Raw genomic sequence first — 25,253 nt, 5'->3', positions numbered from 1 at the left:
GATCACTTACTCTAGGTTTAAATTTTAAATTTTGAGTTTCTAGTCCAAAAATCTACCCCTAAACACACATTTAGTCCACCCTAATATTAATATAGGATTTTAAGCTAAAATAATAATTATAATGGATATTTAGTCCAACTTAGTTAAAGTATGTTTATATGTCAAGATTAAAGTGTTTTTCTGTTTATTGATTTTTGTTTTGTTTCATAAATTAACTGTTATTTATTGTTAAAGTTTCATACTTTATTTCATTTTTTTCATACTTTATTTCATTTTTTTCATACTTTATTTCATTTTTTTTATATGTGTTATACATAACACATTATGTATCAACAATGTTTCTTCAAAACGGAAATGGACTAAAAACCTATTTTTTGAGAAGATTGGACCTTAAACCCTTTTTGAACTTTATTTTGGACTTAAAACCCATGGACCCTTTAAATTTTAGAAAATTTAAATTGAATTTGTACTTCAATTTTGGTCATCACTCAATATAAATTCTAGATCTGTCACTGTATATGCATAGGGTTCTTTTAACAAGTCTTCGTCATTGATATTTTTACTGATCGTAATATTTCTCAATTAGAAGAAATACATATATGTTTATATCATGTATAAAGACATATAAATGAGAGAGATCTAAGGGAGAAAGTAGTGAATGAATATGATGGGAAAGGAAAAGGAGAAAAAGGGAGAGGCAATTGACCCATAATCAACTTTTGAACAAAAAAGAAGAAGAAGAATGTATTATCAAAAAAGAAGAGAACAACAAAAATCATTCTTTTGATTTCTTTATTCATATTAGATAGAGATATCAACTTTTTACATTATCATCATCATCCAATTTAATATGCCTTTTTTGACCCATGTTCTTCTCTCATAGCTTTCATTTACAGATCCCCTAACACATAGGGATTAGGTCTCAATGTTGAGGGATAGGATATCAAGAGAGCCTTCTACACAAAGACATAGGTAGAGAGAGAGAGAGAGATGATCCTAGTTTCTTGTCTCAGAAATAGTCATCAGGAGGGGATGGAAATGGGAGGGAAAAATCTATTTATGATGTTCATGGGCAGCAAGATCCCTTTGTCAACCCCACCAAATCAAAGGTGTTTTGTGGAATGTCAGTCAGAGAGGTCCCCATTTGAAGGATAAAGTCATAAAACAAAGATATACTTTACAAAAGATCTCAATAAGAAAAACACCCAAATCAATGTTAAAGTAAACAAAGCATTAACACCTAATTAATAAGCAAAAAAGTTGGTAACTTTTATTATGTATAATTATAATATATGTGTCAAATAGTATCTATATATGATTATCCATCAAGTCAGTTTCTATTCTTTTCCTTCCAAAAATACCCATAACAAATAAACGATTTTATTTTCAAGAAATTCTAGGGTTTCTCTCTTAGTGGTTTCAGAATTTCGCAAATGAAGGTTATTCGTTTTCTTCTTCCATAATCTCAGTTTTACAGAATTATCTCGAGGATAATGTTTTCGATCTCAGTAAGACCCAGCGGAGGAATAGTTTCGTGATTCCAATGAAAATGAAGTAACAACTAAGTTAATTCTATCACTCTTCCTTCCATTCATCCAATAACATAACCACTAAGTTAATTAATTCAACCTTCTTCCTCCATGTTGTATCGTTAAATCTCCAGCTGACTTCCCATGTGAAAAATTCTTATAGTTAGATTCGACCATAAGTTCTTTTATGTACAAAATCAGCTTACAACCTATAAACTGGTCTGTAAATTTGTAAAATATATTAGTGTTCAAACAAGTGTTTGTAATTCATAGAACGATAAAAAAATAATGCAAAAGTATAGAAATGTAAAACTTTACAGAAAATGTGTACATTTATACTTTTTTTTTGTTGAAAGGTGTACACTTCTACTGCAAATAGATTTACTTTAGGAGCAACGTATTACGTTTGTAAAACATATGAGGTTTTGTAAGAGTTTAGAAAATGTTAGTAGAGTTGACAAAGTTATGCAAAATCAGAGCAAGAAATTGAAGGGGTCGCCGACTGCTAAACAAACTTGTTCTTTGAAGTTTGTTGAATATTAAACCATTCTGTACCGTGACTTTCCCTATAAAACCTAAATTGGGTAGGTCAAAAAATTACGAAATGTAAATATGCTCCTAAAATGAAGAAAATGGCAGGAAAATACACAAAAGTTTGCAGAAATATATTATTTTTCCATGCTACAGAAAACTAGATTATAGAGGGAAAAACGGTCAAAGAAGATTTATGAATGATTATTTGGTTATTTTTTAAGAGAAAAAAATTGAGACTGGACTTTTAAGAAGAAAGTTTAGCTTGACCATTACTAGTTATAACCATTTTGGACGGAACCAAACATTTACCACCCATTTCAGAAAATCATAACTGTACAAAAAATAATAATTCTAAAATAGAATATTGAGAAATTTTTTTGTTACAATTTTTTCTTGTACTATGATCGTTCCTCGAAGGAAAGAAGTGTTTCAAAGCTGTTGGTTGTATGTTCTTTTTGTGAATAACCACATTTATGCAAATTTAGGGTTTGAGAGAGATTTGGGGGAAAGAAGCATCGCGAGAGACTTGGAGAGAGACATCAACAGGTGAATATGAGAGGTTATACGAGAGATATGTTTAGGTTTATTCCAGAAGGTTCATTTTATTTTTATTTTTTGGAAGTCGACTACGATCTATAACTGCCCACTCAAACTGAAACAAGACCGGGCCTATAGCCCAACAAGACAATGACCTAAAGCCCAACTACATTATTTACACCCTAATAATCCCAAATCAAATAACCAAAGATTCCACTTCTCTAGGATTTGAACATGAGATCTCCAGGGATTTCTGGAGTTTATGTCAACACCTTGGAACCACTTGGGCTACCAACTGTTGACAGAAGGTCATTTTTAATTGGGCTAAATCACGGTTAAATTTTCAAACCCCATTCCAGGAGAAAGACCAAAATAACCCTTATATCACAACGTAGGCAAGAAAGTTCCCAGAAGGTCATCAAGGGAGTATGATTATCATTTTTGATTACATATATCAATTACACTAATTACAATCATAACCATATTAAACCAAATACCATCACACTATATGAAGAATTATAATTTACAATATGAAGAATCATAAATTTTCATCAATTTTTCGCGGGACACCTTGGAGTAATCTTCCCTGTTTTAGTCAATTTAACATTATTGCATACAGCTTTAGCTTCTTTTCCTTGTTGTCTAACTAGGTTAATATCCTCCAACACAATGCCACGACACGGGTAACTCTTGCTACAATCAAATGACATTGCCACATCTGAAGCACTGGTTCCTTCGATATTCTTGTACAACACATCGTATACATGCACAGACGATTCCTATGTACAAAATAAAGATCCTTTAATCGTAAGGTCAAAGAATTCCGACGTGTGTTTTGTAAGCGAAGAGCAGTTAATATGTACCTGTTCATTACATGGATCCTTCTGGTCGCAGTAGTTTTGATCAATGATTATAGGGTTGGATACGTTACGCATTAAAATGTTTTGAAATATGATTTTTCTTGCGTCTCCAGACCCTCCCTGCAAAAGGAAAGACAGAGAGTAAGTTACACCTTAGATGAAGATAGCCTGGTGGTTTGCAATTTGCAGAATATTTGGTGTTTTTTTTTGGATAAAAAATGTGGTGACACCTAGTCGAACGAGAGTTATTTGAATCAACTATGCTAAACGGACTGAAAAAATAGGTCACACTAAAAACCGACGTGGTCGACTCTTATTAGATGGGTCGTTTCTCTCTCAGTAGGGCTCGTCTAATGGCAGTCGGTCACCTCAACTTTCGGCACGTGGACTTTTCATTTTTTTCAAAAAATTGCTTATATTTTAAAATTTGCAAGTATATATTTTTGTTGGTGACTTCTTCCCAACCTTTTTAGTTCATGATCCACTCACGGATGTCTTAAAGTAGGTCAACTTGGCAGCACAATAAATAAGTTGACAAAGAAAAAAAAAACATATCCATAATGTGTTGTCACCTGCCAAGTCTTGATTCTGACCCCATTGGTGGTTCCCGAGAGGGTTGCTGTATCTACTACAACATCTGAGACATGGGCATCTGATTTATCTTCTCCTAAGCTTCCAATACTTGAAAACAAGAAGCAATACCAAGAACACATGAGAGCAGAATAACTTGGAAAAAAAGTAAAAGGAATTTAGGGCTTTAGTGTTAAGGTTTCAAGTAGGTTGAAGTTTGAGATTAGAACCTTATTCCATGACCTGGCCCACAAGTTATATCCTTAGCATGAACACTTTGAGACCCATCTACTATTGATATGCAATCGTCCCCTTCATTAAAAATAGTCAAAAGTTGGTGTTAAATTACGAAAGGGAGTTTTAAAAGCGTCCCTTTTAAGTGTTAAAGGCGTTTCTGTCAAGGTAAAATTTGAAGGAGAGTTTGTGAATGAAGGAGGCGCCTATAACTCTTTCTAACTAGCTAGTTTCTTCTTGAAAGATAAACTACCTGTTCTTATAACACAACTTTTGATTTGTATCTTATGGGTTCTAGCGATGTGAATTCCATCTGTATTGGGACTCCTTTCGGGTGCAGTTATCAGAAGATTGAGAGCTTCAATATTTGAAGATTGTTCAAAAGATACATGTATTTGTTGAGCATCTATAATCCTTAAGTTCTTCAATCTCATATTCTGGCATTTATAGAACGTTATGGCCTGTTCGAGAAGAAACAATAAGCAAACATGTAGCATATAATTTCTATAGCTACTAATAAGTTTTAGAGTTAATTTACATACCGTTGGTGCGGTAATACATGGCTGCAAATTAACAAAAAAATAAAAATAAACTAGTTAATAAGAATGTAACTAGCTTAGTTAAAAGATTTAGCCACCAAAAGAGAGAACTCTGAAAATAGACTGGCAAAGACAAAGGGTATGATTGTAACAAAAAATATGATATGTACCGGTCAACGCTTTGGGGCATCCACCTTTGTTTTTGGGGCATGTAGACTTGATTCAATTAGAGTTGACTTCAATTGACTTAGATGACAACCCATATTGAATCTAAAAATCGTTTTGTTTATTTTTTAATCCTATCCTAATCTTCAACTTCACAATCACAACCACTTCAGACCGCCACAATTACCAATTCTCTCTCTTCTCCTCTTTCTCTATTCTTGCGGTAGGGGATTCCCTTCAGCGAAACCCTTCATCTGAGAAGGAGTAGGGTCCCAATCCCCTTCCCAGTCGAAGGGTACAAGATTTCAAACCCTCACTCGAGAGAAAAGATGGAGAGAGAGAGAAGGGAGGGAGGGAGAGAGAGAGAGAAGGTCATAAAGATAAATGGTGGTGAAGATGATGAAGATTATGGAGAAATAACGTAAACATATTATTTTGGGGTAAAAGTTAAACTGCCCCAAGTCAATTGGGTCAACTCTTGTTGACCAGAGTCTACATGGCCCAGGCCCAAAAATAGGGTCCCCAAAGCGCTGGCTTATATAGGTCTCCCAATTTGTTTCCAGTTTGATGTCTACAAACTTAACAAGAATGAGTGAGTACTTACAAGAGATTTGTTAATTTTGCACGAATTTTTCCACCAAATTTCTCCCTTACCATTGAAAGTCCCACCTCCCTCAATCCTGAGATTTTGGATATTATTGAAAAGGAGCCAATGTCTTGGATCTTGTTTGTAATCGTCTCGATTTGCAGAAGCTTCAATGGTTCCATAGACCTAATCATACAAAAATAAACCCAAATACATATTATAGTTTTAGTATTAAGCTCAAATTGAGAGTAGTAGTTACTATCTTGTCACTTCCTACTTTCAGTCAATATAAAAAACTAGCTAGAGTTTTATCTTTTGCAACAAAAAAAAAAAAAAAAAAAAAGAGTTTTATCTTACCTTCATTGTAAGTTGAGATTTGCAAGGACCTAAAAATTCAATTGTTTTAAGAAGGTATGTTTTGCTTTGGGGAACCAAAAGAATAGCTCCTGTCAATGATGAACAAGCTTCCTTCCAAGCCTTCTTAAATGCCTTTCATGCATGAAATCATCAATATTTTATAAGTACTTCAATTGACACAATAAACAAACACCATTTCTATGGTTCATATTTGTTCTCAACAAGTTTTAGAACTACAAAAACAATAAATCAAAGTTCCATATAGATCATCCATGTCTATAAAAAATAAATGTCGTAATTGGGTTGTATGAAAAGTTATTTTTCATGTTTTATTCATCTAAAGGGCAAGAAATTAAGTTTACTCAAAGGATGCCTCCATAGGCGCCCTTCTTTTTTACACAGGTCCCTTTTCACTCTTGACACTTCTCGTGGGTCTCAGACTGCCCTCAGTCCGCGTCGTTCAAGCACAACACGGATTAGGCCCAGTCTGAGTGGTGCGAAGAGAGAAAGCGTTCCCGAGTAAAAAATGAGGGGCGCCTATAGACTCTCCGTTACTCTCAAAACAAAAAAAGTTCATGTTACCTCTGTGTCATCATGTGATCCATCACCTTTAGCTCCATAATGATTAACATTAACTACTCTATGTGAAGATGAAAGACTACCAACAAGTTCATTCTCATCAATAATAGAGCTTTTGGAATTATATTTGAACATATTTGGGAAATTAGGATGGGTTTCATGGTGATCATCTTCATCAATGGTTCGAAAATATGTTTCATAAGCTGAGGAATCATAAGCACTAGAAGAAGGTTTATTATCAAGATAGTCAGAAATTGGGTCTTGGGTAGAATTGCTATAACAAGAGTAGGAAGAAATGAAGACTATCAAAAGTAATTTGATTATGTGTTTTGGTAGATTCATTATATTATTACTCATCATCATCTCACTTATGCACAAGATTGTTGAAGTATTTTTGAGGTTATAAGGTGGTGAAACAATGTCATTATGATCTTATGTATTTATAGAAACAAAAAGAAATTACTTCCTGGGTTATATTTGATGCCAGAGGAGAATCAGAGATGGAGAGAGAGATTTACTCAATTTCTGGTGATGTTTGGTCTAATTACTCATGACACCCCCACAGTATGGATTGAGATAGGAAAAACTTGGAAGAAAAGAACTCTTTGGCATTAGGTCTCCTTCTCTCTCTCCCTCTCTCTCTTCCTCTGTAACTCCAATTGACATTTGATCTTTTAGGTTATTATTATGCATGCTTGTGTACCAGCAGAAAGTGCATGAGCATACTAGTATTAATATTTATATAATACACGCAACATACATTTATTTTATATATAACATTTTTCCAGAGTTGGTGATGAGGAGGTTTACTGAAATCGGGTGATAACATGTATGTTTTTCTACTGGATAGACTGATCAAAGGGGATCTTACTTTATTATCAACATTGTATACGAATATGTACATATACAAATACAAACCTTTAGAATATGTGTGTCATCTTGTGACCGTAGTTTACGTTCTATTACAAATTATTTCAAGACCACTAAAGAACGATCAAAGGTGAATAAGTTACATGATGCCAACAAATATGTCAAAACTACCGTGACCGTAAAAATAGAGTGATGCTACATTAACTCCCTATTTGATCCGGAGTTTGACCGTATTTAAAAATCATTGACATAAGAGTTCCTTCAATAACACATGTAAAAAGTACTGTCGACAGATCGTGTAGTAATGGTTAACCTTTAAACATGACCTCATTTATATAATGCCAAATGAATACATTATTAAATCTATATGATGATTGAAGGGGCCATATGTCACATGTTACAGATACACGAAAGGGTAATGTATACCAATAATGTGCCAAATATTCATATATATCCCCTTAGGTGGTGTCAAAAGGAAGATCACTAGTTATTATTTCACGATTATTCTTAGGACAAAGGTAAGGGGATTTTCTAGTTTGGGTAAAGAGGGAAAAGGTATGATTATGGTCAAACAATAGCATTTGTATGCTAATCTTAATTTATTTACTTGTTATATATATGGATGGCATCACCAAAGACTTGCCGTATTGCGTTTGGTATGGGTATGGGTTAAGATTTGGAGAAGTATTGTTAGGTTTTCTTGATCAAATGCTATCTTATCTTTATGACATAATGAAAGTTAGACTTGGGGGATGGTAGTTTAACAAGTAATTTGCGCGTATCTCCAAGGGAAATCAGGGCATTAAGAGACTTAGTGATGGACAGACAGATTGAAGTGGGTTATTGTCACCGTTCAGGCAACAGTGACGCTCACACCCTTGCTTCTTCCATTCTGGTCCAAAATTTGTAACGGGCTGTTCTAGTCACCCCTTTGTTGTTAGGGAAATGATAGAGTGCCCAGCAATTTTGCCCATTAAAATGCCCAACTTTCCTTATTTAGAAATAAAAGCGGTCCCCACCGTAGTCAAACTTTGAAAAACCCTTGTCTTTTAGTGATTCCACATCAGCTGAGCAATTTAATGGGCTAAAAACTGGGCACTCTAGCATCTCCCTTGTTGTTATTTCCGTTTGGTCCGTCCATGTAACTGGGTCAAACGCTTGTTTTATATATGTTATGTTTCCTTCAAAAAAAAAAAAAAAAAAAAAAAAAAAAAACAAGTAATGTGACCACTCAAAAGTAATACTTTTCCTTTTGTGATATAAATTTGGTAATTTAGGTCATTGATCTTATTAATAAATACCTTGCAGTTAGGGAAGAATAAGTCGCACCTTCTTACTAGTATTGGTGGTTCAGATGAAGTGTGTAATGATATGGTAATGTATTTCGTCAATCATAACTATTACGTTTCGGTCAAGTTCGGTCCATAGTACTGTTTGTGTCCTTCCTTTCCACAATTGCGTAATTATGAGAAGATTAAAAGTCTAAATTATGATCTATGATATAACAAGTTTGAAGTGTAATTTGAAAGTTTCAAAAAAATCAGATCAAGCGAAAAGGCGGACAACGTCATCAGCATAGTCCCCAAAAAAATATGTTTTCTCGTTAATTAATTTATTTTAATACCTTGTAAATGCTATTGATTAGCATTGAAAGTACAAGTTTGTGTTATTTCTCAAATGGCCCCCAACTTTGTCACCAACTTCCTCTCTAGCCTCCTACTTTATCAATAATTTCCATATAGTCCCCTTTTTCAGTTACCGTTAACTAGTCATATTCTCTCTCTCCTCCATCTCACCTCATCAATCTGCCACCTCATCTTCTCGCCACCTCATCTTCTCGCCACCTCATCTTCTCGCCACCTCATCATCATCTCCGGCGAAGGTCGCCGACCACCGACCGCCTTCAAATATTAAATTTTTTCTCTCTCCTCTCCCCCTCTCTAAAACAGATCTAGAGAGAAGATCTGTTCGGAAATTTGGTCGGAGGTCTGTTCGTGAGAACAGACCGGACCTCCGGCGAAGGAGAGAGAAAGGAGAGAAATAAATATATTTTTTTTAGAGAGAGAGAGAGGAAAAAAAAGTTTGAAGGTCGCCAGCCGGCGACCCTTGCCCAGAGAAGATGATGATGATGTGGCGTGATCAATGATGTGGCAGAGAAAGATGATGAGATGGAGGAGATAGAGTAACGGAAAGTTAACGGTAACTGAAAAAGGGAGCTATACGGAAATTATTGATAAAGTAGGAGGCTATACAGGAAGCTGGTTACAAAGTTGGGGCCCATTTAGAAAATAACCCTAATTTTTATTACTTTCTATCATAATTATCATCTCAATTTTGATAAAATTATGATCTATTTATTATTTGTCTTCTGATTTTTTTTTTTACTTTCAATAATGTCAAGAAATGTTGCCGCGGAATAGGGAAAAAAAAAACTTAGTTGCTAGATTTCATGGTAAGTTTGAGTCTGAGTGGCCAAATTTTAGTGGGAATCGGCAAAGTTATCCTGAAATCTGGCAATTGGACTTCTTATTTCCAGATCTCGTGACAAGTTTGCTTCTGAATTTGTTGAATCCAACGGTGTCAACAAAAAATAGCCGATTTTGGATTTACGAAAAACAGAGGGCCAAAAAAGAAGCTAGCCACAAAGTAGGGGGCCAAGAGAGAAGTAACTCATATTTATAATATAATATAGTAATATAATTATTATTAATAGGGAAATTTGGTCTAACTCCCTGTAAATATTTTGTTTTGGTGAAAAATGAGTAGTCAATTTTTTTTAGTCTTAAACTCCTTAGGTATTTTTTTTAATTTGCAACATCGTGCGACAACTTTGCAACACCTTGTGACAACTTTGCTACACTTTGCGACAACTTTGCAAAAAAAAATTGGATCTTTACCCAAACAAAATACAAATATTTGAATTTTTATTTAAAAAATATAAAGTTTAGGTTTTTAATCAAAAAAATATAACTTGTCTTTCTAACCACAAAAAAGTTTAAAATTGGAGTTTCGACCCACTTTCCAGTTATTAATATAGTTATATTATTATATATTAATCTAATTATAATGATAATAAGAATAATTACTTTTATTATCTTCCTTACAGAAATGTTCTCAGGTGTCTTCCATATTTTTAATGACATTCTCTCTCGAAAAGCTATCCAAATTTACACTAAAATGTCTTCAAATGTCTATGAAACCAACTTGTCTCGAAATATCTGTAATTTCATGTCTCAAATCAAGAACTATGACATTGGGAGACATTTCAAATGTCCCAAACAAATAACGCGAAGAGACATTTGAAATGTCTCAAAAGAATAACACAAACATTTCAGGAATTTCGAGAGATTTGAAATGTCTCAAACAAATAACAAAAATATTTTGGGGCATTTTGTCCTAGCGAATAACACAGACATTTGGAGACATTTCAAATGTCTCTGACTAATAACCACATCGGTGTAGGGATGGGAAACAGTCCAGACAGGCAATCCACAGATAACTAACTACCTATTCGGTCCCGGCAGAACGGACGCAACTCAGACTTTTCCGTTCGGACAACCAGACGGGCATTTCAAGTTTTCTTTGTAAAAATGTCCTTTGTGTCCTTTTTTCTAGCCTGACACCGGTTGGGCGGGCGGGCAACCAGGTATACATCGTAGTTTGTCAAATAAAATAAAAGTCACCAAGTTCATTAACTTAGTGAACAATAACAACAAAATCAAAGATACCGAGATAAAGGATCGTTAATTAGAAAGAAGCTTCTCAGAGAAAAATCAAAAGAAAGGAAAGCATCGATTATGATTAAGGGTGAGGGTTTCGCCATGAAGAACTAGAAGGGACACGAGTTGAAGAGAAAAGGAAAGAAAAGGGTTGAACTTCTTTTGATTTTGAGGCTTATAATCTTATATAACACTAACATCTTACTCCAAACATTTAATGGTTCATATTTCTTGTGGGCGGATATTACGGACGGATAAACGAACAACCTAAACGAGCGGACTCGAGCGACACACTGGTTAGCCCCCTTGCTTGCGTCAATCCACTAAACATCTATCGGTCAGGCGGGATCTGACCGGCTCGATCACCGGGCGTTCAAGGACCCTTCCGTCGGGTGCGGGTACCGGCCCATGGACCAAAATCCCATCCCTACATTGGTGGACATGAAAATGTGGTGTGGGGCCATTTTATTTCTTGCTCATAGTTTCTTGTGGCCACAATGTCTACAAGTTTCATCATCACTGACGAGAAATCTACACGAGACACTCCACTAATATGTAATATGTAGGGAGGGAGAGAGAGAGAGAGAGAGAGAGAGAGAGAGAGAGAGAGAGAGAGAGAGAGAGAGAGAGAGAGAGAGTTGTAAACTGTAATGGCGGACGAGGAGAAGCGGGGTTCATCTACTTCTGTCACTAATGGCGGAGGAGGAGTTGGAGCAGGAGTTTTGGTGGTTGATCCGAAGCCGCAAAAGGGAATTGCATCTGCATTCGTTGATCTTGTGGAGAAGTTGATAGTGAAACTCATGCACGATTCTAAGTTGCCTCATCACTACTTGTCTGGGAATTTCGCACCAGTTCTTGAAGAAACTCCTCCTTCTCACAATCTTCCTGTCAAAGGTCATCTTCCGGTAAGTCTCGGAATCTTTCTCTTTATTACTATTAAAACTACAATTTCCACCATTAATCCATGTTAGGGTTTAATTTGTGATGATAGGAATGCTTGAATGGGGAGTTTGTTAGGGTTGGTCCAAATCCTAAGTTCATGCCTGTGGCTGGATACCACTGGTAAATTAATTACCCTTCTCTTAATTTGTTGACATGATTGAATTTGTTTCTTTAGTTTATTATTTGAATGGTTTCCTGTATTTCTTTATGAATGTCTTTGTTTCTCATGTGCAGGTTTGATGGAGATGGGTATTTTTCTTCTCTTTCTTTAAATTACCGGCAATTGACACTAACTTAATACATATTTGTCTTATTTTGCATAGTTTGTAGCATCCCATTAACTGATTATGGAGACTTCCTTGTTTTCATATAACTTTTCTTAATCAACCTTAACTGGTTGTATGTTTTTATGCTTTTTCCAGATATTGTTCTCTACCATGGTAAATGTTTTTTCATACTGTTTTTCTCTGAAATAGTAATTGGGTTCTCTAATGACCTGCTGCTTTATTTAACTGCATGTCCCTTCGCATATTCTTCTTCTCCATTTGTTTCTGTTTCCCATATGTCACTTGTCATATTCTATCAGTTACACAATCGTCGTTTCATGTCTGCGTTGAATAAACTCGTGGGTAACTATCCTAAAATGAGTACGACAATGAATAACATGGTCAACTATTTTCACTTGCAACCCTCTTGCAAGCAGTTGCAATTACGAAAATACTTAGGGAGCTGAAGACCATAAAAAATTGAGGAATCATTTTTCCCTAAAACAAAAAATTTATAGGAAGTTTTGACAAAATTCCTCATTAAAAAAATGTATTACCTTCCAATGATGTGGATTGCTATGGCTTTTAGTGATGGAGAGGAGAAGAGAGTATTTGTTACGTAGGAGTCTGCGGTTCAAAGAAGGTATAAACTAAGGTTATTTTAGGTTGGAGGGTCTTAGATAAGCTTTTAAGATGTGGTATAGCCATATAGGTTAGGTATTATAGGGTGATTCTGAGGTATTGCAATTGTGGGCATGGAAATTGTATAGCCATATGCATTGCATTTGAAAATAAGAGAAAAGTAACCTAAGATACTGATCAAGAATTTGTTGATGAGAATATGTTGGTCTTCTGCTCTTAGAAATTTTCAAACTAAGCCTAACCTTTCGTTCTTCATGCATCCATGTTTGTTACTGATGAAATGTATTCTCGATTTATTTTCATTTAATTCAAGTTTTTAGCTTAATATCTCTCGTTATTTCTTCTATTTGAACTCTGGGAGTTGGAAATCTGTGTCGAAAATCTCTCCTCATAAGTCTCAATCAGAGGGACTAATCTATGAAGAAATTATTCGATGTTGCAGAATGGTTCATGGCATGCGTATTAAAGATGGAAAAGCAACCTATGTCTCACGTTATGTAAAAACCTCCCGTCTTAAACAAGAAGAGTTTTTTGGAGGATCAAAATTCATGAAGGTATAGATTATCGCTACCAAGCCTATGCCATGTAGTTAGGGTTGAAAGCTAGTTGTGCAAATTCACATGTAGTAACTAAGGTTAATGATGTTGAAGATATAATGGCATGTTAATCACTTGTAATTTTAAGCTTGATAATATGCTTCTTGAACTAGAAGTTTATCCTGGAAGCTAATCTAAACGCTGAAGTGGCAAGTATCTAGACTTGAACTTGTGATGAAGACGCTCAAGCCATTAACATGGGCACTGGTAAGAGTGTTGATACCATACACCAGTTGAAGGTAACAGATGTGGTGAGTAGAAAATGGCCGAAGTACACGAACATACACATTTATATTTTCTATTTTTCTTGTCTTATTTAGTTATTAGGTACTTTATTACTTACAAATTTTACTTTTTCAGCAACCATATGCCATAATACACGAGATTTTAGGCTAGAATGTTTTTCATGGTTCTAGAACAATAAGATGAACATACGAAATCTCATGTTATACTTATTGATATGATTGCGAGTGTCTGACTCTGACAAAATTATCTGACATGAGCATCCGACATAGGTAAAGTGGTAAACACTAAAAGGTATTATCAATGTACATAAATCCAAGAGACTCGAAGCAAAAACATTAAGTCACTGTCTACACTATTCCCAAATAATCTTGTCGCCACTAGAACAAAATAAAAATGAATGAAGAATATGAAAAGAGAGAATTGAAGTTATTTTGTAATCCTAAGGCCACTTACAGAGAAACACCCCTTCTTCCATTAGGTTTCCTTAATTAAATGAAACTCCAGACTCTAATTTTGTCGGAGATTCGTGAAGCAAGCATTCATAGATTAAAAATGCTTTAATGTGAATCAAGATTCACTATCCTATATTCCTAACTGGCTATCTCTATCTCCTCTTATTCCTATCTCTTTTTTTTAATTGTTTCTTTTATTTTAATTGCCTCTTGTTTTAAGGCAACTTTTTGATATGAGATATTTTGTTAGTTTCTAAGACAAATATTTTTCTTAGTTTCAGTTAGTTTAGGCTGTTGAGAGCCCATCGGGTTATGAAATTAGTATATGTTTTAAAAAAGGGCTTCAATTTTGTAGAGAACTAGTATCAGTTAGAGAATTTTGAAGAATTATATTTTGTTAGAGAACTTTAAAATATTAACGGAGGTTTACTATCATTTAAGATCATCAACCAACAGAAATCTGATTTGTTCAGATTTTGTTATCCCAGAGTTAAAAAAAAAAATCAGATTTCTGTTGGTTCATGATCTTAAATGATAGTAAACCTCCATATATTTCTTATGTGCAGGAGTTTACATCATTAATTGAAAAAAACTTCTAAAACTATTCCTTGATTGTATGAGAAGGAACTACCCATATATTATGCTTTGCTTTCACAGTTAGGGTCGGTACTAGCACTCTCACCACATTTAGTTTGCATCTTCACACCGTTTCATACTGGCATATGACTAGCTACTTCCACGACGAGCTTGGTAAACAGTACTGGATAATCTCTCTACCCTAATTTCAATGAAAATTTATTTATTGAAGAATCGTCAGTTCAGTAGAAAACTTTTGACATACAAAACATTTTATTAGGTAGTTTTGTTTTCAATGGGATCACTAGTTACAGCCACACAAAGGATGCCATATTTTGAATCAAGAGGTTTCCAGTTCCATGCAAGTGTCAGAATATCCGATGGAGCTGTTTTCATCCAATCAAATACAACCTAAGTTAAGATATGAGTGCTTGGATCGTCATATTTTTGAGAAAAACTGTTTTGGCTTCTTGCCTTCAGACACAGATACTCGTTACTGTTCTTAGTGCGACTAGAATCTGTTAAATTAGCCGTAATCCTGAATTTGGAAAAGTTAGATCTGAAGTCGCTGAAAACATGGCTACTTTTGATGTAGATATTTTTTTTTTGTAATTACATTTTCTTACATTATCTGCAGATTGGAGACCTTAAAGGGCTCTTTGGGTTAATGATGGTTAATATGCAAATTCTTCGAGCAAAACTGAAAGTATTGGATGTTTCTTATGGGACTGGGACAGGTTTGCCTTTCTTATATTCTGCAATGCAACAATTTAGTAGGTGTTATCATGTCTATTTTGTGTTTATGTATAGGTCCTGAAATTGAATTAGGTTATGGATTCTACTAGGTAATACGGCTCTGGTCTATCATCATGGTAAACTCTTGGCTCTGTCAGAAGCAGATAAACCATGTAAGTTTTTTTCGTATACCATTTGTTTGAGTAGATAAATTTCAATACCGCCTTTCTTGTTCTTTTTTTTAAAAATAATGGAATGAAGCAACTAGTTTTTTTTTTACATTGGACTCCAAGAGTCTTTACATTATATGACATGGATACATCATGAATATATAATATAAACATACGTCATGAATTGAATAAGCTCTGTGACCACCATGGTTTAAGACATCCTGGGCCCTAACGACCAAATAAAGACCCTTGAGGCCATCCTACATTCCTACCATTACTTTATTTTTGCCTTAATTACCTGGGATAAGTCATTGGGCAAACTGCGTCCACCGGGATTTGATCCCAGGATCTCATGGGCTTAAGAGGGGGTGTCAATACTGCACCAAAGGGTGGTAGACGCAACAACTAGGTTTTGTTTTGCTGTTTTTTTATTTCATTACTTCTAAATATACTTGCATGTGAAATTTAATCCCATTCAATTTACTAGATTAACTTCACACTACATGAGCATGGTTATGTATATTGAATTTCAATGGAAATTGTTCCATTTCAGACTCAATCAGTAAGAATTATTACTTGGGTTCTGTTTGAATAGGTTTCTACCAATTATTACAATAACAACGAAATATTTCTGTGAACAATATATGTCAATTAAAAATGGAGAGAGTAAGAATAAGTTCAATCTTTGCAGGGATTAATTCACTCTCCACCCCAATTTTACAATGAAACATCACTGCGAAAGAAAAGCTATCAGTAAATAATCGCACTTCGCGATATATTTTGAGAAAGAAATAGACATCTAGAGAGAGATAGATATATGTCCTGTAGACCACTCCTACTTTCCAATTTTCATCTCCATCTTCATATTTTATGCAATCTTGAAACAAATAGATTAGTATTTCATTATTTTCTCTTCTTATTATGAACATATTTTTCCTGATATGAATACTCCATAACTTCTTAGCTTATTACTGATAAAGCTTTCTGTTAAAGTCGAAATAACAGATCCCGCAGTTCGGTTTATTTGCATGTTATGACCCTGGTTATCCTCCAAAAGAAAATAATATCCTTGGTGAATAATACAAAAAAACATACATATTTAGGCTTATCGTTTATGAGAACTTATGTTGGAGTTGAGAAGTGTGTTGCATTTAGGAGGATAATATCCTTCCGAAGTAGATCATCCTCACAAAAAGATTTGTCTTTTTTCACTTGCATGATAATATCGTTGTCACTTGCATAATAAGTCTGATATTTCTGTAAGAATTTATACCAAAAAGCAAAATCTAATACCTTGTACATGAGCATTTAAAACCTCATCTCTTTTCTCTCTTTCAGACATCCTAAAAGTATTGGAAGATGGAGATTTGCAGACTCTAGGGATGTTGGATTACGACAAAAGATTGGCACACTCCTTCACTGCACATCCGAAGGTCGACCCGTTTACTGGTAAAGCTTGTTCAGAAAGTTGAAAGATTCTAGAACATACAGAGCGCTAGACCCATTTTGATTTGGGATAAACTGAATGCAGGTGAAATGTTTACCTTCGGATACTCACACACACCACCTTATTGTACATATCGTGTGATTTCTAAGGATGGTTTCATGCATGATCCGGTGCCGATCACAATATCAGAGCCTGTCATGATGCATGACTTTGCCATCACAGAAAATTATGCAATTTTCATGGATCTGCCTCTGTATTTCCGACCAAAGGTACCTGTTGCTGTTGTAGGATTCTTCTGTGTATCGTTTGTCTAAAAGTGTTTGACATCTTGAATATTAAATAAAGTGATCATTTTGTTAGAGGAAGAAGCTGTTGACCTTTAGAAAAGCTTGAACTCTTTTAGGGTGTTTGCTGGACGACCCTTACCGTATTGAGCCATGACTGAAAGGTCAATTTTCTTTAGTCCACCTTCTGCGCAAGAACAGATGAAAACGGATGTTCTACCTCTTTGGCTTATAGTAGATTATTGTTGTTCCTTTTCTCACAGAGAAATGCATTACTAAATTATGTCCAACTAAAGTTTTTTTCAATGTTTACCCCCCTGACTAATTCTGGACCACCAAAAGAGGTGGGTTTTACGTACGTCTGGGGTGCACTATTCTATTAGGCGGAGTGGATAAGTGATACTTATTTTGTATTTATCAAATAAGTCACTTATACCAGAGGGACCCGTGTGAATAATGTAGCAAATATCCCATTTTTGTGGTTTCGCCCTAAAATGTCACTGCCATTATATTCGAGAGGGAGATCATCCATTTCCTCATCTTCACTTCATAAATAGGACATGTTAATTAGTTTGATTATAGAGAAGCATCATGGTGTGAGATATTCTTGAAAGGAGAAAGCTTAGACGGGGATTAGATCACAATCACTTCAAAGACAGATACAAAGGAGAGGCTCAAGGCAGGGCCTCATATGTTGAGAAAAATATTTTATATCTAAATGATAGTCCCTAAATTGCATAGGCAATAATACAAACTAATTACCTAAAAGAGAGATCTCCTAGTTTAGTAATAGTCTTGGTCCAAGCGTCTGGTATACTAAACAAGTGATACCCACCTTATGCATTATTTAACCGTGACCTGAAAAAAGATGCATCCTTTGATCTAGTAATAGTCTTTGAAAGGGGTCCTATGAACTATAAATAACACTACACAAACAAGTATGCAATTCATTGTGAATGAACTAAGAAATTTGAGTTTCCGGTAATACTACACCAATCATATGGTGCAACCGTGATATCTGCTCTTTGATTTTAGAGCTATTCTTGTTTTACTTCTAAAATCAGGATATGGTGAAGGAAAAGAAGTTGATCTTCTCATTTGATGCAACAAAGCAAGCTCGCTTTGGTATTCTTCCACGATATGCAAAGAATGAGCTTCACATCAGATGGTTCGATCTTCCAAATTGCTTCATTTTTCATAATGGTAACCACTAACTTCCTTTTCTATTTTACTGCATAAGGTGGGTGTGTTTGTTTCTGAGAGAAAGAAAATAGAGAAATGTTTAAGTCCAAGCGTCTTTATATGCTTATTTGTGAGAACCAATTAATTCTTGTGGACAAAGACACAAAGTTTTGCTAAAAATTAAGATTGCCCAATATGTAAGGATTTTTTTGATTCAGTGCCACGATAATTATAAAGATATTTTTTTCTTGGTCCAACTAATATCCTCTTGAATGATATCTTGTAAGAAAAAAAAATGTCTAGTTCCCAGGGTCCCATGTTTCTTCCATTTCTTTCTTGAGAGAGTGATGTAGGCACACCGTTAGGCCAGAAAGCAGCCAAATAAGCTGGTCGACGAAGGGATATCAGCAGCCGAACTATATAGTTTTCTTATGATTGTTCTAGTGGTCAAGAGTTAGAAGTCTTGTACCCTGAGTACTTTTTGTTGTTTGGTAAAATTTATCATTTTAAGCTTTCATTTAACTTCAATTACTTAAGGTTAGTTTTACTCTCCCTCATTAATTTGTTTCTGTTACTTCTATATTTTTGTGTCTTCGGGAGTATCTCCGAAATCTTTCTATCTTGTATAAGCCTACTATCAAGTCAAGTTTCTTCCAAATAAGCTTTGGCGGATACAAAACATCTAAAAAGGTGATAGTTATTTTGGACAGAATTTATTCGAGTTGATTTATTTGACAATCTTCTGTTAGAAGAACATATTGAAAAGTTAGCTTTTCAATATTGTTATTTGGAAGTATAGTTTGCTGCAGGTAGTTGTTCTTTGGTGTTTCAGAATTAAACTTCAGGATCCAGCTCATGGTTGCATTCAGTAACTAAATATTGTTATTCTTGACTTTGTTTGTTCGTTGCATAGTGCTTGTGATTTCTTGCGTCTATTCTGATTTTTCTTTTGACTAGCTAATGCTTGGGAGGAAGGTGATGAGGTTGTGTTAATTACTTGTCGCCTTCAGAATCCCGATTTGGATATGGTTAGTGGAACTGTGAAGCAGAAACTTGAGAATTTCGCGAATGAGCTGTACGAGATCTGAACATGTCTGAATTATGTTGCAGAAAACTATTTCCGTAGGTTTATTTAACTCTTCATCTGCTTTCAGATATGAGATGAGATTCAATATGAAAAATGGTTTAGCTACACAAAAGAAACTGTCAGCATCTGCTGTAGATTTTCCTCGAGTCAATGAGAGTTACACGGGCAGGTATATTTCTACTTTGTTACGTACTTGCTTATTATTATTAGTGTTATCAATTTACAGATGTTCTTGTGTTACCTTAGGAATACCTTGGATTGATTGACTAGTCAGAGACAAACCAAGCACTTCCTATTAAGAACCTAAACAGGAAAAGAAAACATGCAATTTCACTGCACAAGCTTTATTAGTTGGCAGAGGCCACCTCCACAACGACGATGATCCTATTCCATCAAGTTATGGAAGTAATGAAGAATTATACAAACCTCACTTGTTTGACAACTTGAACCTTCACTCTTTCACTCTCTCAGCCAGGCCTCTCCAATCGTGTGTTCTAAAATAAACATCAAGACCTTTATTTATAGTCTTGCAATGAGATCCCACTTTCTTAAACGTCAGGGGACTCCCGATTTAACATATAAGAAGTAAACCATGAAAGTACGGAGATTTCTACTTTAATAAACTCGTAACGAGAAGGAAGTGATACAATGTAATGGGTTTCCCGAACAATGATAACCATCAGAAATTCAGAATTACCGTCAAACTAACATCAATATTCATCAATTGCCACCATGACCTGCTAATGACTGTTCTTTTCTCGCAGTAGGTGGGTGGTCAACTACCATGAAGACCATCCTTTTGTACATCCCTACTCTGTTTATTAATATTGTACTTCAAATTCAGGAAACAAAGATTTGTCTATGGAACTATACTGGACAGCATTGCCAAAGTGACGGGAATTATCAAATTTGATCTTCATAGTGAACCAGACAATGAGAAAACACAGTTTGAGGTTGGAGGAAATGTTCAAGGTATCTTTGACTTGGGACCTGGAAGGTTTGGTTCAGAGGCCGTTTTTGTCCCTCGTGAGCCAGGTATCACTTCTGAAGAGGACGATGGATACTTAATATTCTTTGTACATGATGAGAATACTGGGTAAGATTTCTCCGACCTCTTTCTTTTGATATGAAAAAAGCTTCCAGTGTTCTATACTCGTCAAATTTAGTTAGTTATAAGCTACCAAAATATTATCTTCTTATCAGTCGTTTCCAGCCAAGTAAACCCCCAAAGCTAATGAAACCCCAGAAAACTACTGATCAAAAACTAAGTGATGCTATTACGTTACGTGCACACGGTGTAGGTCTCCATCCCTCATTTATCATGAAGTTTTTCCTTTTGAAATGTTTGACATCATATATAAAAGAATTATGTATGAAGGGTTTGTGCTCTTAGGCCTGTGTTACAAGAAACAGGCAAAAGTGAATACGAAGTCGGCAGAAGATGCCATAATTTGTTTGCCATAATTTACCTTCATATGGTTTATTTTCTGCCATGCTCGCGTATGGCATGGTTCCGACGGTTTCGCTAAAGCTGTCAAAAGATTATGAATTTTTGTTCTTCCCCTTAAATTTATTGAACTAATACCACTAAAAGATGATACATCTTTTAATCATTGTAGGAACCATAGTTGGAGTTAATCTTTCTAATTTCCTGTGGTGCAGAAAATCTGCTGTCAATGTAATTGATGCGAAAACTATGTCAGCCGATCCTGTCGCAGTTGTTGAGCTTCCAAATAGAGTTCCTTATGGATTTCACGCATTCTTTGTGACAGAGGTAATGACATTACTAAACTCATAAAATAGTTTATGTTCTTGTTTGGCCGAGAAAATGGGTTTCATATATGCTCGCCTGTGGGAAGTCAGACTGAGTTGGAAGGATGTTTACCAAGAGAAGGGCAGGGCGGGGACAAAACTCATGTTAACTGGTTCATTTCCCCCATAACATTTGATGAAACAAAATCTCCTTATCGAAATTTTTAGTATTCTAATTGACCGCCTCATTTATTTTTATTTTTATCCAACAACGAAGTTGACCATCGTAACAAAACGTTTTAATATGTGAAGTTATTTTTGTTTGTATAGGAGCAACTTCAGGAACAAGCAAAGCTTTGATCGAATTCTGCACAAGTACAAGGTGTGTGTTCTTACAGAAATGCTTGAAGTGTATTCGCGTGGGACTGGACATTATATACCTGGGTTAAATAATCATACCATTACACAAAAACTGTGACTTTACCCTAATAATCTCAACATTAGCTTGATTAATAAGTTGTTTATTATTGTTCTACTCTCTCATGTGCATGTGATACTTTTGTATCATTGTTTTGGTTGATAGGTTTCTTTCTCAGCCCTTGTCAAGTACTCATCTTCTATTTTTCTCATGACTCTTGTGAGTAGAGTAGATTGCGAATCAGACCACATGGACATCTTCCTGGATCAGAAGGAACAAACATATATCTCTTTTGACCCCTCAGATTGCCGGACAAATCAAATGGACATTTTGGGATTTTCTACGTAAATTGCAATGAACCTTAGTTTGCAACCCACTGTTTCCAACTTCATAAACTTACTGTGTTTTGTTGTAGTATCGCGGAGCCGAACTTTGCAAGTTTGGATCCAAGTATGGTCTATGAGGGATGGAATCAGTCCGGTACCATTGAACACAATCACTAAAATTTTTTTTGGCGTAATAGTCAAGTAGTGCTTATACAACCAAACGATCTACAATCGATTTTTTTAACCTAACAAAATCAACTATTGCTATGATATTTTTAACTTAACAAAATCAACTACTGCTTGATATAAACCGAACCATGTACACGAAATCAATTTCCGAAATAGATTTTTGGAAGATACGAAAGAACCTCTTGTACTTGGGAGTAGAACACGACAAGTTACCGGGTGAAAATTTTCGGTAACACCAGACCGCATTCTTGTGTAGAAGTATTCAACCTGGCGAGGAAATAGTGTGCTTGGAGATAAAAGTTTGGCCGCGGCTTTGAGAATAAAGAATAATCTCTAGAGAACAAATTTTTTAGGGAATCCATTTCTTTTTGTATATTTTCGGGGCATATATTATTTTAATTCAAAAGTTCACTTGATCAAACATTGTTCCCTAATCTTGATCATCTTTGTCACCTTCACCACAACAACTTCCCACCACCACCATTGCCCTCTATTCTCTTTCCTCTCTTCTCCTCTCTAATCAACCAAAGCAGTGTTACCTTCTCTCTCTTGTTGCTTTCATTTTCTCTCACACTGACTATCGCTCTAAATCTCTCTCTTTCTCTCTCTCTCTTTCTCTCTCTCTCTTTCTCTCTCTCTCTTTTTCATTGTAGACCGCTCTCATTATTTCTTTTGTTGTAGACACATCTCTCCCGCAGTCTTTATCTCTCTTTCTCGCAACCTCTCTCTCTCGGTCTGTATAAATCTCTTTATGAAAATCACAAAATTCGTGACCACGAAATTCTCGAGGAGGATTTCATTCGCCGATCTCAAGTTTTGACGAAGAGAACACTTCCCTTTGCCGAAGCGTATATGTGGGAGAGAGAGAGAGATACAATGAGAGATCGATTTAGAATGAATGAGATTGAGAGAGAACAGTGGAAGAACGAGAGACACAGATAATGAGAGCAATAGAGAAATAAATGGACGAGCAATAGAGAAATAAATGGACATAGGGTATCGAGAGAGAGAGATGAAAGAGTAAGAGAACGAAATAGAGACGGTGCTAGACAGTGCTAGAGATAGAGAGAGAAAGAAAGAGAAGATGAAGATTGGTAGGCAAGTTTGATCGAGTGAAGAAAAATATGTGCATGAATGGATATTTATTTATCTGACTGTCTGCCTAAAAGTGTAAAAAGTAGATAAAGGGAGGATTATATACTACTGGCCTTTAGCCATACATGATCAAAAAGACTACGGGAAGCCCCATTAACCATTCCTGGCGGCCCCTTTAAAACACCCCGTTCCACTATCCCCCTCCTAGTGGGTGTGGGTGTGGGTGTGGGTGTGGGTGTGGGTGTGGGTGTGGGTGTGAAGTAGTACAAGTGCACTAGTAGTATCATATTCATGATTGCTGCTAATTTACAATACAAAAGTGACACACAGACACCAATTTATTATTAATACTAGTACTAAGTTACAAGATCAACTAAAATTCAGACAGTGTTGGCATGAATGATCTTCTTCTTCTTCTTCTTTTAAAACCAATGGTGGTGGTGCTTTTTGGACTTGGATTTAACTGGTGACATGCAAGATTTAACTAGTTGCTTCAACCCTTTTTTCTTCTTCTTCTTATGCCCTAATTCATTTTCTTCTTCTTCATAACCCCCACTATTAGTTGAATTCCTGTTTTCATCATAATCATCATTTATTATTACTCTTCTCCTTTTCTCTTCTACCTCATCCATACATATCTTGAGAACACGGTCTTCAAGATGTAAGAGTCGGTCAAAAAGATTGCCCTTCATTTGTGTATCCATTATAACAGTCTCAATAGGACGGCAATACTTCTCCAAGTTGTTGTTCCTGTAATTGGGTGAGGATTCAACTGACGATGATGAAGATGATGAGTTTGCGCCATCAACAGTACTACTAAACCCGCCGCCGCCGTGATGATCAGTAGCACCAGTAGTACTGTTAGTAAGAGTAGTTCTGCTCGACCTCGGTGATGATTCGCAAGAATTCCTTGGTGATAATGAACACTTGCTGGTGTTGTAGTACCCAGCTCTCCTCATCTCTTCCATATGCCTCAACTGACCATCATAATCACAGTGGTTACGACAAAATAAGAAAACTTGAATTAAAACTATATTACTACTTATTAATTACTACTCTTCTGGTAATATGAGAGAGAGAGATGAAATGAAGAGACTTACGAGGTTATCGAGCCTATCGAGACGAGAAACAATGGGTTCTTCACCTTCTACAATTATACCCATGGTTGTTCTTTGAGATGTTGGTGGTGGTGGTAGCTTCTCTCTTTCTTCTGCCCTAATTATCTTTTTTCTTCGCGGGAAAACGTGAATGAATGGATGAATTGGTAGTAGTAGTAGTAGTAAGATTGGAAGGGCGGCAGAAGAAGAAGGGTTTTTAAAGGGAGTAGTTAGATGGACACGCGTCAACTAACACAAGATGAATGTAATACGCGTCAACTAGTCATCAGATTACTTTTTCAAGGAAGCATACACGTTGAGGCGGTTCAAATACCGGATAGAGGCTAACCTGTTGCAATTCGTTAATTTCTGTTTTTAGGGCTTGTCACATCCTTATCTATATGGAAGTACTACTTATATAATTGGGTGTACCGAGATTTTGAATGGTTTAACCAGAGTCGGGGCCGTCGTGACTTGGTTGCAGTGTTTTTTTTTTTTTTTTTCGCAAATTGACTACGATCAACAATAGTCATTATATTTGTCATTGATACATCGAAGATGTGATAGGCTCGATGACCGCTCGTTCAAACTCTTACAAAACCAGGTCTATAGCTTAACTAAACTAAGACCTAAAATCCAACTACATTATTTATACTCTAATAATCCCAATTC

At 35.6% G+C, this 25,253-nt stretch overlaps 3 protein-coding genes across 8 annotated transcripts; 1 reads left to right on the top strand and 2 right to left on the bottom strand.

The window, feature by feature from the left end:
- Positions 1-3,007: 3,007 nt before the first annotated feature.
- On the bottom strand, positions 3,008-7,204 carry LOC147541663 (polygalacturonase-like). Of its 2 annotated transcripts, XM_086673625.1 has the most exons (9): positions 6,494-7,204; positions 5,912-6,043; positions 5,573-5,740; positions 4,807-4,827; positions 4,518-4,725; positions 4,261-4,342; positions 4,033-4,141; positions 3,464-3,580; positions 3,008-3,379 (listed from the first exon to the last, which is right to left on the bottom strand). In XM_086673625.1, the coding sequence occupies exons 1-9, from the start codon at positions 6,851-6,853 to the stop codon at positions 3,152-3,154; spliced, it is 1,425 nt and encodes a 474-aa protein (XP_086529751.1). In that variant the 5' UTR covers positions 6,854-7,204; the 3' UTR covers positions 3,008-3,151. The 2 variants fall into 2 exon arrangements, with proteins under 2 accessions (XP_086529751.1, XP_086529752.1); XM_086673626.1 differs by lacking the exon at positions 4,807-4,827 and having other exon boundaries at positions 6,494-7,149.
- A 4,331-nt stretch (positions 7,205-11,535) lies between these two features.
- On the top strand, positions 11,536-21,991 carry CCD1 (carotenoid cleavage dioxygenase 1). 5 transcript variants are annotated; one of them, XM_086673620.1, is made up of 15 exons: positions 11,554-11,641; positions 11,686-11,984; positions 12,071-12,141; positions 12,256-12,270; positions 13,372-13,483; positions 15,437-15,536; positions 15,645-15,707; positions 17,043-17,153; positions 17,236-17,420; positions 18,500-18,638; positions 19,575-19,692; positions 19,772-19,873; positions 20,549-20,800; positions 21,367-21,478; positions 21,787-21,991. In XM_086673620.1, the coding sequence occupies exons 2-15, from the start codon at positions 11,730-11,732 to the stop codon at positions 21,814-21,816; spliced, it is 1,665 nt and encodes a 554-aa protein (XP_086529746.1). In that variant the 5' UTR covers positions 11,554-11,641; positions 11,686-11,729; the 3' UTR covers positions 21,817-21,991. The 5 variants fall into 5 exon arrangements, with proteins under 5 accessions (XP_086529747.1, XP_086529746.1, XP_086529750.1 ...); XM_086673621.1 differs by lacking the exon at positions 12,256-12,270 and having other exon boundaries at positions 11,536-11,641; positions 13,353-13,483; XM_086673624.1 differs by lacking the exon at positions 12,256-12,270 and having other exon boundaries at positions 11,554-11,634; positions 11,700-11,984; positions 13,353-13,483.
- Positions 21,992-23,745: 1,754 nt separating this feature from the next.
- LOC147541661 (uncharacterized) lies at positions 23,746-24,765 on the bottom strand. The gene is made up of 2 exons (XM_086673619.1): positions 24,585-24,765; positions 23,746-24,461 (listed from the first exon to the last, which is right to left on the bottom strand). The coding sequence occupies exons 1-2, from the start codon at positions 24,645-24,647 to the stop codon at positions 23,907-23,909; spliced, it is 618 nt and encodes a 205-aa protein (XP_086529745.1). The 5' UTR covers positions 24,648-24,765; the 3' UTR covers positions 23,746-23,906.
- Positions 24,766-25,253: the final 488 nt, after the last annotated feature.

The sequence above is a fragment of the Eschscholzia californica genome, unplaced genomic scaffold, assembly GCF_041429995.1.
Source record: "Eschscholzia californica isolate CP2 unplaced genomic scaffold, dmEscCali1.0.p SCAF_4, whole genome shotgun sequence".
Taxonomy (NCBI): Eukaryota; Viridiplantae; Streptophyta; class Magnoliopsida; order Ranunculales; family Papaveraceae; genus Eschscholzia; species Eschscholzia californica.
This window is presented reverse-complemented; position numbering and strand designations above follow the sequence as displayed.

What these genes read in the sequence shown, in the direction of transcription:
- LOC147541661 (XM_086673619.1), bottom strand. Translation starts at nt 24,647, where the DNA reads ATGGGTATAATTGTAGAAGGTGAAGAACCCATTGTTTCTCGTCTCGAT. An exon ending in TCGATAGGCTCGATAACCTC is followed by an intron (nt 24,462 to 24,584) that starts GTAAGTCTCTTC and finishes TATGATGGTCAG; the next exon opens with TTGAGGCATATGGAAGAGAT.
- LOC147541663 (XM_086673625.1), bottom strand. Translation starts at nt 6,853, where the DNA reads ATGATGATGAGTAATAATATAATGAATCTACCAAAACACATAATCAAA. An exon ending in CATGTATTACCGCACCAACG is followed by an intron (nt 4,726 to 4,806) that starts GTATGTAAATTA and finishes CTTCTCGAACAG; the next exon opens with GCCATAACGTTCTATAAATG. An exon ending in TCAGAATCAAGACTTGGCAG is followed by an intron (nt 3,581 to 4,032) that starts GTGACAACACAT and finishes TTCCTTTTGCAG; the next exon opens with GGAGGGTCTGGAGACGCAAG.
- CCD1 (XM_086673620.1), top strand. Translation starts at nt 11,730, where the DNA reads ATGGCGGACGAGGAGAAGCGGGGTTCATCTACTTCTGTCACTAATGGC. An exon ending in GAGGATCAAAATTCATGAAG is followed by an intron (nt 13,484 to 15,436) that starts GTATAGATTATC and finishes CATTATCTGCAG; the next exon opens with ATTGGAGACCTTAAAGGGCT. An exon ending in ACGCATTCTTTGTGACAGAG is followed by an intron (nt 21,479 to 21,786) that starts GTAATGACATTA and finishes TTGTTTGTATAG; the next exon opens with GAGCAACTTCAGGAACAAGC.